The sequence below is a fragment of the Schistocerca serialis genome, chromosome 2 (assembly GCF_023864345.2).
Source record: "Schistocerca serialis cubense isolate TAMUIC-IGC-003099 chromosome 2, iqSchSeri2.2, whole genome shotgun sequence".
Classification (NCBI taxonomy): domain Eukaryota; kingdom Metazoa; phylum Arthropoda; class Insecta; order Orthoptera; family Acrididae; genus Schistocerca; species Schistocerca serialis.
In genome coordinates this window covers 982,247,401-982,262,280 of record NC_064639.1, presented here as the reverse complement: position 1 = coordinate 982,262,280, position 14,880 = coordinate 982,247,401, and the positions used below count along the sequence as shown (strand labels likewise).

General features: G+C 43.1%; 1 protein-coding gene across 1 annotated transcript in view; it reads left to right on the top strand.

Moving 5' to 3' along the window:
* The first annotated feature begins 257 nt into the window (after positions 1-257).
* Positions 258-14,880, top strand: part of LOC126458401 (uncharacterized) — a 69,746-nt gene continuing 55,123 nt past the window's right edge. The window contains exon 1 of the mRNA XM_050095414.1: positions 258-534. Within this exon, the coding sequence (XP_049951371.1) occupies positions 334-534 (201 nt within the window). The 5' untranslated portion in view covers positions 258-333. The remainder of the gene's footprint in view (positions 535-14,880) is intronic.

Sequence of the window (14,880 nt, the reverse complement as noted above, 5' to 3'; positions counted from 1 at the left end):
AGCAAAATACTTGATTGTCAAGCATCACATGTGATGTGGCCAGCCTGCATTTTAAGGAGCTTCGTTTGGCAAATTAATTTATTTGCAGTTGTCTGTATTTGTGGCTGCTAGTATACTTTCTAGGCATCCAGCACCTACCTGCGTTTACAAAAATTATGTACATTCTCTATGGACACAAACACAGCTGCGTGCACAAATGTGGCTTAATTACGCCTGCGTGGTAGACAGATGCAAGTAAATGCGTAACATCCTTTTTCGCGGGTCTGCAAATACGTATTGTGTCTCGGCCTGCATAAAGGCTGGAGGTCGAGGAAGCTGGTGCAAGACTCCAACATGACGAGCGTGACATTGGTTGTCCTCGCCGCGGCAGTGGCCAGCTCTGCCGCATTCGACATTTTGCCGAAGGAGCTGGGCAGTTTCTACTTGGGACACGCCGCGTTCCTAGAGGTCTTCGCCACTGAGCAGTCTACTGAGACTGTCGCAGACCAGTACACGCTCTATATCTCCATCTTCAACCCTGCTACGCTGCTGCAGGCAAGATTTATGACATAACTCTTGGTATATAAGTTCTATCTTACACTACAGGGTGGTACATTGATCGTGACCGGGCCAAATATCTCACGAAATAAGCGTCAAACGACAAAACTACAAAGTCCGAAACTCGTCTAGCTTGAAGGCGCTGCCATAGGTCAAACGGATATCAACTGCGTTTGGCGCTGTAATAGTCACAAACATATGGTTCACAATTTTAGACGAACAGTTGGTAACAGGTAGATTTTTTAAATTAAAATACAGAACGTAGGTACGTTTGAACATTTTATTTCGGTTGTTCCATTGTGATACATGTACCTTTGTGAACTTATCATTTCTGAGAACGCATGCTGTTACAGCGTTATTACCTGGGAATACCACATTAATGCAATAAATGCTCAAAATGATGTCCGTGAACCTCAATGCATGTGGCAATACGTGTAACGACATTCCTCTCAACAGCGAGTAGTTCGCCTTCCGTAATGTTCGCACATGCATTGACGCATGTTGTCAGGCGTTGTCGGTGGATCACAATAGCAAATACCCTTCAACTTTTCCCACAGAAAGAAATCCGGGGACGTCAGACCCGGTGAACGTGCGGGCTATGGTATGGTGCTTCGACGACCAATTCACCTGTCATGAAATATTCTATTCAATAACACTTCAACCGCACGCGAGCTATGTGCCGTAAATCCATCATGTTGGAAGTACATCGCCATTCTGTCATGCAGTGAAACATCTTGTAGTAACATCGGTGGAACATTACGTAGGAAATCAGCATACATTGCACCATTTAGATTGCCATCGATAAAATGGGGACCAATTATCCTTTCTCCCATAATGCCGCACCATACATTAACCCGCCAAGGTCGCTGATGTTCCACTTGTCGCAGCCAAGGTGTATTTTCCGTTGCCCAGTAGTGCATATTATGCCGGTTTACGTTACCGCTGTTGGTGAATGACGCTTCGTCGCTAAATAGAACGCGTGCAAAAAATCTGTCATCGTCCCGTAATTTCTCTTGGGCCCAGTGGCAGAACTGTACACGACGTTCAAAGTCGTCGCCATGCAATTCCTGGTGCTTGGAAATATGGTACAGGTGCAATCGATGTTGATGTAGCATTCTCAACACCGACGTTTTTGAGATTCCCGATTCTCGCGCAATTTGTCTGCTACTGATGTGCGGATTAGCCGCGACAGCAGCTGAAACACCTACTTGGACATCATCATTTGTTGCAGGTCGTGGTTGACGTTTCACATGTGGCTGAACACTTCCTGTTTCCTTAAATAACGTAACTATCCGGCGAACGGTCCGGATACTTGGATGATGTCGTCCACGATACCGACCAGCAAACATAGCATTTTGATCACAATAGCCATACATCAACACGATATCGACCTTTTCCGCAATTGGTAAACGGTCCATGTTAACACGGGTAATGTATCAAGAAGCAAATACCGTCCGCACTGGCGGAATGTTACGCGATACCACGTACTTACACGTTTGTGATTATTACAGCGCCATCTATCACAAAGCCAAAAAAGTGGTCCAACTAAAACATTCATATTTATTTACGCACTACGCGAATATGTATTAAAAACTGGGGGGTTCCTATTTTTAAAAAACGCAGTTGATATCCGTTTGACCTATGGCAGCGCCATCTAGCGGGCCAACCATGGCGCTATCTGGTTTCCCCCTTCACACTAGGCGAGTTTCGTTCTTTGTAGTATTTTCGTTTGATGCCTGTTTCTTGAGATATTTGGCCCGGTCACTATCAATGGACCACCCTGTGTACACATTAAATAGACGCTAATGACCCATTTTACTAAAGATAAAGGGTTGTGACTGTCACTTCTGCACTGGCATTCTCCAGCATACTACAAGGAGCGTCTGGAAAGATCGGCGAATAATAAAGGAAACAAGAGCTAGAAACAAAATATCTTTACTGCTCTTCCGAGTAATCACCGTTAACCAGAAAACACTTCTGATATCGGTAGTAACGCTGTTGGAAACTGTTAGCAAACGCTGCTAGTGGAATTTCTCGAAGCACCATGGTCATGCGTTGTTGGATATCCGTATGATTAAAGGAGATGAAACCTGGTGTTACCAGTACGATCCGGAGACCAAGCGACAGTCAGTGGCTTGATGTTCATCGTCTTCCCCGCCTGTCAAAAAAAAAAAAAAAAAAAAAAAGCCTGACAAAATCCAAGATTCAGGCGAGGTTGATCATCTTTTGGACAGTGAGGGCTTGACCCATCACGAATTTCTGCCCGAGGGAGACGGAGGAAAAAAATTAACAGCATGCCATTGACGGTCGCTTGGTCTCCAGATCGTATTGGTAGCATCAGCGCTCATGTCCTGTAATGATGCACCTATCCAACAACGCGTGAGCACAGTACTTCGTGCGACTCCACGGAAAGCGTTTGCTGACAGACGGAGCTCCACCAACAGCAGCAGACAGCATTTAGCTAGTATTCCTTCCGGTTCTAGGCGCTACAGTCTGGAACTGCGCGACCGCTACGGTCGCAGGTTCGAATCCTGCCTCGGGCATGGATGTGTGTGATGTCCTTAGGTTAGTTAGGTTTAAGTAGTTCTAAGTTCTAGGGGACTGATGACCTCAGAAGTTAAGTCCCATAGTGCTCAGAGCCATTTGAACCAAGTATTCCTTCTCTAGCATAAGCGCAGGAAAAATCCCTTTCTACACAATGACAGGGAAAGACTCTGGGAAGAAATGAAGAAAATCGATGTAGAAGACGCATACATTAATGTAATAAAGACAATGTACAAAGGACACAATTGTAGAATTAGAATATCATTTGGGAACTCTGAATACTTCGAAATAAGACAAGGACTTAAACAAGGAAGTTCTCTATCTCCTGTGCTTTTTAATGTTGTGACGGAGGGAATGAATAGGGCAGTTAAAGATATAGTAAAAGAAAAAGACAAAAAGATGATTTTTGCAGATGACATTGTAATATGGGGCGATAAAGAGGTAGATGTACAGTTACAACTTGATGCGTGGAAGAAAATAATGAAAAGGTATGGATTAAAAATAAATAAAGATAAGAGTGAAGTAATGGTATGTGTAAGAAACAAAGGGATCAACGGAAATATTACTTGAATGGAGAACCCCTCAAAGTGGTAGACAGTTTCACTTATTTAGGGAGTGAAATATCTAGTGATGGAAGAATAACAAACGAAATTAATAGGAGGTTACAGAAGGGAGGCAATTTCTACCAAACAATAAAGCACCTGATTTGGAATAAGGAAGTTTCAGAAAAAGCAAAACTCCTTATGTACACTCCTGGAAATGGAAAAAAGAACACATTGACACCGGTGTGTCAGACCCACCAAACTTGCTCCGGACACTGCGAGAGGGCTGTACAAGCAATGATCACACGCACGGCACAGCGGACACACCAGGAACCGCGGTGTTGGCCGTCGAATGGCGCTAGCTGCGCAGCATTTGTGCACCGCCGCCGTCAGTGTCAGCCAGTTTGCCGTGGCATACGGAGCTCCATCGCAGTCTTTAACACTGCTAGCATGCCGCGACAGCGTGGACGTGAACCGTATGTGCAGTTGACGGACTTTGAGCGAGGGCGTATAATGGGCATGCGGGAGGCCGGGTGGACGTACCGCCGAATTGCTCAACACGTGGGGCGTGAGGTCTTCACAGTACATCGATGTTGTCGCCAGTGGTCGGCGGAAGGTGCACGTGCCCGTCGACCTGGGACCGGACCGCAGCGACGCACGGATGCACGCCAAGACCGTAGGATCCTACGCAGTGCCGTAGGGGACCGCGCCGCCACTTCCCAGCAAATTAGGGACACTGTTGCTCCTGGGGTATCGGCGAGGACCATTCGCAACCGTCTCCATAAAGCTGGGCTACGGTCCCGCACACCGTTAGGCCGTCTTCCGCTCACGCCCCAACATCGTGCAGCTCGCCTCCAGTGGTGTCGCGACAGGTGTGAATGGAGGGACGAATGGAGACGTGTCGTCTTCAGCGATGAGAGTCGCTTCTGCCTTGGTGCCAATGATGGTCGTATGCGTGTTTGGCGCCGTGCAGGTGAGCGCCACAATCAGGACTGCATACGACCGAGGCACACAGGGCCAACACCCGGCATCATGGTGTGGGGAGCGATCTCCTACACTGGCCGTACACCACTGGTGATCGTCGAGGGGACACTGAATAGTGCACGGTACATCCAAACCGTCATCGAACCCATCGTTCTACCATTCCTAGACCGGCAAGGGAACTTGCTGTTCCAACAGGACAATGCACGTCCGCATGTATCCCGTGCCACCCAACGTGCTCTAGAAGGTGTAAGTCAACTACCCTGGACAGCAAGATCTCCGGATCTGTCCCCCATTGAGCATGTTTGGGACTGGATGAAGCGTCGTCTCACGCGGTCTGCACGTCCAGCACGAACGCTGGTCCAACTGAGGCGTGAGGTGGAAATGGCATGGCAAGCCGTTCCACAGGACTACATCCAGCATCTCTACGATCGTCTCCATGGGAGAATAGCAGCCTGCATTGCTGCGAAAGGTGGATATACACTGTACTAGTGCCGACATTGTGCATGCTCTGTTGCCTGTGTCTATGTGCCTGTGGTTCTGTCAGTGTGATCATGTGATGTATCTGACCCCAGGAATGTGTCAATAAAGTTTCCCCTTCCTGGGACAATGAATTCACGGTGTTCTTATTTCAATTTCCAGGAGTGTATAAGAGTTATTATTGCCCGATTATCACCTATAGAGGCAAAGCATGGACAATGACAAAAATGGACTGGGGCAGACTGCAAGCAGGGGAAATGAAATTTCTCGGAGCAGTTAAGGGAAAAACAAGAACGGGTGGAGTGAGGAACTTAGATATAAGAAAGGACTTTAAACAAGAAAGTATGAGAGAAGAAATTGAAAAAAAAAAGAGATTAAGATGGTCAGGGCATGTTAAGAGGTGTGTGGGCAGAGACTCCCCAAAATTATGGAAGAGCTGAAGATGGATGGAAAAAGACCTAGAGGGCGCCCAAGAACACGGTAGAAAACAGGAGTGAGAATATCTGTGGAAAGAAGAGGTGTGACCTGGCAGCAAGTGGAGGGAGAAAAGCGGTAGGAGGACCAAACCAAATGGAGAGGACTCGTCAGCACCCAGACCCGGTACTAGCTGGTGCGGGATACGGATATAGACAGATAGATAGATAGACACAATGACAAGAATTGTAGCCAATAACCCCTCTTCTTCTGCATCAATGCGGGAAACTTCACTAATTATCGAACGAAGACTGCCCACCAATGGAGCCTCGGGAATTTTACCCTAAAATCCATCATCTACAGCACAAGAGCAGGAAAACTCTCTCGTTTATAAGAGAACACGACACTGATGATTTATGGGACTCATAATTAGCTATACAAGGTGTGTATGAGAAAAATAATGAGACTGATTTTTTTTATCTACCAAATTTTTTATTTTTTCAAACAATTTCATTTTTTTCATTTATTTATTCATCCAGAAATCTTGTGTTATTGCACATAGATGTAGGATAAGTTACATTTAACATGCTTTGATACATAAATATATTTATTTTGCGGGTATCAAGTTACATGCATAAGTATAGACATTCTTAAGATATACATTTATATAAATTACATGCTGTACATAGCGAATCATAACTTTTTTGGTATGTTACATATAGTCATCAGATAATGATTACAGAGTAACGCTATTTACATTATGTTATCATAAGTGCAGATGAGCCATAACAAGGAACTGTTATATCTGTGAATAGAGTCAAATAACTCAGTTGAAAGTAATATTTTAACACAGGCAGTAAAATACATTACAAAAATTGTTTTAGATTACTATTCATAAATTCTTCCACTGAATAGAAGCAGTGCTTCTGTAGGATTGACTTTATTTTGGATCTGAATCCTTTCTGGCAAGACCTGACATTTTCAGGTAGCTTCTTGTACAGAAGTACTCCCCTGTGCCTTACACTACTGTACCCTTTATGTCGCCGTTGATCAGCTATAAATATGTCATTGGAATGACGAGTATTATGATAGTGAACATCTCTATTTTTTGTAAATATATGGAGATTTTCATGAATAAAACACATTATTTCATGAATATAGATACAAAGGACTGGCAAAATACTGAGCTCCTTAAAGAGATGTTTAGTGGCGGAAGACAGGGGTACTTGTTTCATTGTCTTAATTATTCGCTTCTGCATAATAAATACATTCTTATGGGAGAAGCCCCAAAAAGGAATGCAGTATGTAATTATTGAGTGTACTAATGCAAAGTAGGCACATTCGAATGGCTCTTTCTCGCTGTATGGGCACATTCTCAATCCGGATCATCTATCACAGATGATACCATTTGTGTCGAGTGGAAATTTATATACACTATTTTATCTTCATTTAGGAGAAGTTTGTTTTTGTTCAACCAGTTTACCAGACTACAATGTGTATCAGCAATTGTGGAGTTGAGTTGATGAGGACAGTGATTTGAAAACAGTATATTGGTGTTGTCAGCAAACATTACCGGTAGACCTTCCTGAATGCTTTGGGGCAGATCATTGATGAATATTGGAAATAAAAGGGGACCAAGTGTAGAGCCTTGGGGAATACCTTGTCTTACAACTTGCTCCTCTGATTGGGCATTTTCACCAATTTTTGATGTAATCACTACTTTCTGTACTCTGTCTGAGGATATGACCTAAATGAGTCATTGCAATTTCCCCTTATCCCATAACGTAGTAGTTTCTCCAAAAGTAATTCATGGTTGACAAGATCAAAAGCTTACAATATTGTGCCCTTCAAAGTTGTTCCCTACAGTAGCTATACACTGGTGGTGTAGTTGTTCCCAGTCTTGGTAGCATCGCTGAAAGGCTTCAAATGTTAGGGCCTTTAACATGTCTGTCACATTCTCCTGAATGTTCTCCAAGTCCCGAAATGACTTTGTTTTAAGATATTTTTCAATTTCAGAGAAGGAAAAAACGTCACAAGTACTCAGATCAGGTGAATTGGGAGGGGGCGGGGTTAGAACAACAGGAATGCCTTTTGAGGTCAAAAATTCCGTGTGGAAGTGGCCGTGTGAAATGGGGCCTTGTCATGATGCAGCATCCACTCTGACATAAACCTTTCTCACGGTGAAAGTGTTTAACGGGTCACACGCCATCCTAATTGTTATTAAACGTTGGTCTGATCTCACAAGAGTACGCACACGTAGAACGTTTACGTCGGTTTTTGAAGTGAATCCGTCACCGAGGTTCATCTTCAACGTGTCATCGGCCTTCCAAAAATAATTTGTGCCACCAGAAAACCTGTACTCTTGATCAGGAACGTTCCCCGTGGGCCAGTTTCAACAATTCAAAGGTCACACTCGCGGATTGCCCAAGTTTAACACATATTTTGATTGCATGACGCTGCCCTAAATTCCGTTGTGTGCTTCGTAACGCACAACTGCATAACTACACTGATGGCGCTCTCAAGAATCACGTCATGGCCGTACAGAACTGAAACTCGGACTCAGCATCTGGAAGGATTAATACATCAGTCTGCTCAAGTCGAACAACACAGCGGTACCAAATCGCTCGTAGTGTCATCAGTCTCATTACTTTTCTCACACACCTCGTATGTACTCATATTTTAATGTTTTATTTTAAATCTGTGTAAGAAGTGCACGTAATGTATAAAAATACAATATGTGTCTGAAAAGTTCGCTGAAATGGTCTCAGAAAGAAATAGAAGCCATTACTGGCCTTCAAAGTAGCCACCTCTAGCTACAGCACACTTCTGACATCGGTTGTCAGACTGTTTGCAACTGACAGCAAGCACTTCTTCTGGAATCGATCGAGGTACAATGGTCACACAAAAATGGTTCAAATGGCTCTGAGCACTATGGGACTTAACTTCTGAGGTCATCAGTCCCCTAGAACTTAGAATTATTTAAACCTGACTAACCTAAGGACATCACACGCATCCATGCCCCAGGCAGGATTCAAACCTGTGACCGTAGTGGTCGCACGGTTCCAGACTGTAGCGCCTAGAACCGCTCGGCCACCCGGCCGGCAATGGCCACACATTAATGGATATGCGCATAATTACAGGAGGTGAGATCTGGTGTTACCAATATAATTCAGAGACCAAGCGATAGTCAATGGCACATTGTTCATACAACGTATCATACATTTCCACCCGAGGGAGACGGGGAAAACGATGAACACCATGCTGCTGAATGTTATTGGCTGTCAGTTGATCTGTGGATCGTATTGGTAGCACCAGGTCTCATCTATAATGGTGTGAGGTCTTATCTGTTATGAAACGGATATCAAACAATGCGTGAGCATGGTGCTTTGAGCGATTTCAGAAGAAATGCTTCTTGGCAGATTCCAACAACTTCACAGCCAATGCCAGAAATGTGTTGTAGTTAATGGTGATTAGCTGATTTCTTCGAAGTTCCTTACAGGAATTCTGTTTGTAATTCTTTTTTCTCCTATCTTCTGAGATCATTCACCAAACTTTCCAGACCTTCTTTGTATTTTATCACACTAATTTAAACACCTTGAACTTCATTATTTCACCATTATTTGGCGAACATAATAGACAGTAACCAAGGCAGTAAACCTACCAGTCACTACTTTCATTTCTTCAGTTCATATAGCAAGGAAAAAGCCCTGTTTGATGAGTAAATAGTTAAATGCCAGCCCATGTTAAGGCCCTTTTCCAGTAACATTGTTGCTAACACGTTGAGATGGCTATGCAGTAACGTGTCAAGGACGTCGTATTTTGGACGTGAGTGCTGCCTCGATTGGACCCAATGTAGTTCCGGGTTGGTTCTATGATCAGCCTCAATGTGGTTTTCAAGCAGTTTCCCTTTTCTTTTTTGGGTACTGGTGTGACTTGAGCAACTTTCCAGTCTTGTTGGGATCTCCAACGTTAGGCGCATTGTGGGACCCCTTAGGGACTTGGCTGACAACAAGGGAAAGAAAACCAATGTGCACTCCGTTTGCATACCGGGTTGAATCATTCCAGATGTGGAAAGGATCCTCCCAGATGCCATGAAGAGCACAGGGTGCAGCCAACTGAAGGTGGTTGCTCACGTCGGTACCAATGATGTGTGTCACTTTGGATCAGAAGAGATTCTCTCTGGTTTCGAGCGGCTAACAGAAGTGGTAAAGGCTGCCAGTCTTGTTTGCAAGTTGAAAGAAGAGCTGACCATTTGCAGCATAGTCGACAGGACCGATTGCGGACCTCTGCTACAGAGCCGAGTGGACGGTCTGAATCAGAGGCTCAGACGGTTCTGCGACCGTGTAGGGTGCAGATTACTCGACCTGCGCCAAAGGGTGGTTGGGTTTCGGGTTCCGCTGAATAGGTCAGGTGTCCACCACTCGCAGGAGGCGGCTACACGGGTAGCAGGGGCTGTCCGGCGTGGACTGGGCGGTTTTTTAGGTTATAGGGTCTCGGGAAGACACAAGAAGGGCTTCAGTCACAAAGGGTGCTGACTGAACACAGGAAGAACGTAGATACAGGAGCAGAGCTCCAAGTGCTAATTGAAAACACTGATGCTCAAATCATTATAAGCACTGAAAGCTGGCTAAAAGCCGGATATAAGCTCAGCCGAAATTTTTGCGAAGAACCTAACGGTGTTATGAAAGGATAGGCTTAACCCGGTTGGTGGTGGCGTGTTTGTTGCTCTCAGAAGTAGTTTATCTTGAAGTAGATACTTCCTGTGAGTTGGTGTGGGCAGAGGTCATTGTTGGCAACCGGAATAAAATAATAATTGGATCCTTTTACCGAACTTCCAATTCAGATGATATAGTTGCTGAAAGGTTCAAAGAAAAGTTGAGTTTGATTTCAAACACGTACGCAACTCATACGATAATAGTTGGTGGTGACTTTAATTTACCCTCGATATGTTGGCGAAAATAAATTAATTCCGGAGGTACGCATTAAATATCATCCGAAATTGTGCTAAACGCATTCTCTGATAATTATTTCGAGCAGTTAGTTCATGAGCCCACGCTCACGGTTGTGAAAACACACTTGACCTCTTAGCAACAAATAATGCTGAGTTAATAACGAGCATCAAAACCGTTACAGGGATTAGTGAACACAGGGTTGTCGTAGCAAGACTGAATATTGTAATCCCCAAATCCTCCAAAAATGAGCGAAAAATATACCTATTCAAAGCATCAGAAAAAATTCACTTGACGCCTTCCAGAGAGACAATCTCCTCTCATTCCAAATTAATAATATAAGTGTAGACCAAATGTGGCTTGAACTCAAAGAAATAGTATCGGCAGCAATTGAGAGATTTATACCAAATAAATTAACAAGTGACGGAGCTGATCCTCCTTGGTACACAAAACGGGGTAGAACACTGTTGCAGAAACAACGAAACAAACATGCCAAATTTAAACAGACGCAAAATCCCCCAGACTGGCGATCTTTTACAGAAGCTCGAAATTTAGAATGGACTTCAATACGGGATGCTTATAACAGTTTCCACAACGAAACTTTGTCTCGAGACCTGGCAGAAAATCCAAAGAGATTCTGGTCGTATGTGAAGTATGTTAGCGGCAAGAAACAATCAATGCCTTCTCTGCGCGATAGCAATGGAGATATAGTCGAAGACAGTGCTGCCAAAGTAGAGTTACTAAGCACAGCCTTCCGAAATGCCTTCACAAAAGAAGACGAAGTAAATATTCCAGAATTCGAATCGAGAACAGCTGCCAACATGAGTAACGTAGAAGTAAATATCCTCGGAGTAGTGAAGCAACTTAAATCACTTAATAAAAGCAAGTCTTTTGGTCCAGACTGTATACCAATTAGGTTCCTTTCGGAGAATGGTGATGCATTAACTCCATACTTAAAAATCATATACAACCGTTCGCTCGACGAAAGATTCGTACCCAAAGACTGGAAAGTTGCACAGGTCACACCAATATTCAAGAAAGGTAGTAGGAGTAATACACTAAATTACAGCCCCATATCGTTAACGACGATACGCAGCATGGTTTTGGAGCATATATTGTGTTCAAACATTATGAATTACCTCGAAGAAAATGGTCTATTGACACACAGTCAATATGGGCGTAGAAAACATCGTTCCTGTGAAACACAACTCTCTCTTTCTTCACATGAAGTGTTGAGTGCTATTGACAAGGGATTTCAGATCGATTCCGTATTTCTGGATTTCCAGAAGGCTTTCAACACTGTACCACACAAGCGGCTTGTAGTGAAATTGCGTGCTTATGGAATATCGTCTCAGTTATGCGACTGGATTTGTGATTTCCTGTCAGAGAGGTCACAGTTCGTAGTAACTGACGGAAAGTCATCGAGTAAAACAGAAGTGATTTCTGGCGTTCCCCAAGGTAGTATTATAGGCCCTTAGCTGTTCCTTATCTATGTAAACGATTTGGGGGAGAATCTGAGCAGCCGTCGTAGGTTGTTTGCAGATGACGCTGTCGTTTATTATCTAGTAAAGTCATCAGAAGATCAAAACAAATTGTAAAACGATTTAGAAACGATATCTGAATGGTGCGAAAATTGGCAGTTGACCATAAATAACGAAAAGTGTGAGGTCATCCACATGAGTGCTAAAAGGAATTCGTTTGACTTCGGTTACACGATAAATCAGTCTAATCTAAAAGCCGTAAATTCAACTAAATACCTAGGCATTACAATTACGAGCAACTTCAATTGGAAGGAACACACAGGAAAGGTTGTGGGGAAGGCTAACCAAAAACTGTGTTTTAGTGGCAGGACACTTAGAAAATGTAACAACAGATCTACTAACGAGATTGCCTACACTATGCTTGTCCGTCCTCTTTTAGAATACTGCTGCGCTGTGTGGGATGCTTACCAGATAGGACTGACGGAGTACATCGAAAAAGTTAAAAGAAGGGCAGCACGTTTTGTACTATCGCGAAATATGGGAAAGAGTGTCACAGAACTGATACAAGATTTGGGCTGGACATCACTAAAAGAAGCGTTTTTAATTGCTACGGAATCTTGTCATGAAATTCCAATTACTAACTTTCTCCTCCGAATGCGAAAATATTTTGTTGACACCGACTTAACATACGGAGGAACGATCACAAAGATAAAATAAGGGAAATCAGATCTCGTACGGAAAGATATAGTTGTTTGTTCTTTCCGCGTGCTATACGAGATTGGAATAGTAGAGAATTGTGAAGGTGGTTCGATGACCCCTCTGCCAGGCACTTAAATGTGATTTGCAGAGTATCCGTCTAGATGTAGATGTAGATGTCCTTAGAAACGGATCTTCCGACGAGCGAGTGGTTGTATATGGTTGCTAAATATGCAGCCATTGCATGAGCATGCTATGAAAGGAACCTGATTGATATACAACCTGAACCGAAGGGCTGCCTTTTTTAAGTGACTTAAGCTGCTTCCCCTACAGCGAGGATATCTAATTCTCAGTTACGCATGTTACCAGTTGTTCATGTTTCGAATTCTGGAATATTTGCTTCATTTTCTTTGTTGAAGGAATTTCGTAAAACCGTGTTTAGTTACTCTGCTGTAGTGGCACTGTCATCAGTAACATCGTCATTGTTATCTCGCAGTGAAGGTATTGACTGCGCCTTGCTGCTGGTGAACTTCACATACTACCAGAATCTCTTCAGGTTCTTTGCCAGATTTAGAGACGGAGTTTCGTTGTGGAAAGGAATTTCGTAAAATCGTGTTTAGTTACTCTGCTTTAGTGGCACTGTCGTCAGTAACATCGCCATTGTTATCTCGCAGTGAAGGCATTGATTGCATCATGCTGTTGGTGAACTTTACATATTGCCAGGATCTATTCGGGCTCTTTGTCAGATTTAGAGACGGAGTTTCATTGAGGAAAAGAATTTCGTAAAAACGTGTTTAGTTACTCTGCTGTAGTGGCACTGTCATCAGTAACATCGCCATTGTTATCCCATAGTGGTTGGATTTAAAGACAGAATAATATATCAGAAGTCATAAAATAGTCAAAAGTTCATCCAAATCCAGGTTCTGAAGTACAGCTTTGCTTTTGTCACAGTACTTCTGCCTGATGCAATCTATTTTAGCATTTGTCCATAGTAGGATGTGATCGAGAACTTCATCAAAATAGAGATGCCATAATGAAAATGGTTCTTTTGGATCTCCTGTAGTCAACGTAGTGGATGGAAATTTCATGATGACGTTATGGCAGGAGTTCTAACAGTTCGGATCGGAGGTGCTTTGGCCCATTTGTACTGATTCTTGCCATAGAAGTAATTGTTTCTCCCTTGCTCATCACATGGATCACTACTTTCACTACAGTAATTTTCTGTTGCACTTTGTTCTGACAAGGTGTCATGCTTACTCACAATGGGAACAGTTTCTTCAGGGTTATCGCCACAGTCACTATCGTCTGATTCCTCCAACCATCTGCTCACAGTTTCCTCAAAGTTTCGGTCTGAAGTGTTCACACAGTGTCTGCTACTTGCATCAGATCCTTTACCTGTAGAATTACTAGGTTTCGCCATATTTCAAAAGCTGTGAAATGTTAAATATCGAGAATATATAAGGAAAGTACTTGTAGAAAAAATTACACAAACAACGTGGGGCGGTGAAAATGACCGCGACGATTTTCAAAAGGACTTCACTCAGATTACAGAAGCTCTGGAAGAACACCACATGGCGTTGCCGATCCACTCGCAACTAAACTCGAAGCTAACGAGCCGATGGCCGCAATAATGTGTCGGGAACTGGCTACATCGCAATTGACGAAAGCGCGCGGTCAAATAGACCGCACCATGTTAGTTACAGGTTACGCAGAGACACAGGAAAAGTACAGTTATTAGACTTATTTGTAGTGAATGAAGAATGTGAACTGGCGCTGATTATAAAGTATTCATTAAGAGTATTGCATCTGTTGGGTTTGAGGTTTGTCCTTTGCCTATATTGAGCTCACTTTTTGTCAAGTTCCAAGCTGCTTGACAACTGCTTTTTGTGCCTGTGATAACAGCCATAATCGATTTTGCATTTAACTGGCTTTATTTCATATCTCGACAAATTTCTTGATAGTCATATACTGTTGTATGGCATACTCACTTTTACCACCCTTATTTTTGTTCATATGTAGCAATATCCTCATTTCCTAGAGCTTTGAAGTGTATTAGTTACTAGAGTGCTGGTGTATTTGTCTATTGCTAGGGATACGTATTTTTTGTTATTAGTGGATAATGCCCAGCTATTGCATTTTTAATTATAGATAAAAACAAAGAGAAACAATCATCAGTGTTATCTTATGTGGCAGTATATTTGGCCAATCTACCACCTTCAGTTCATGTTTCAATGGCTCCATATTGCCCTCATTTAA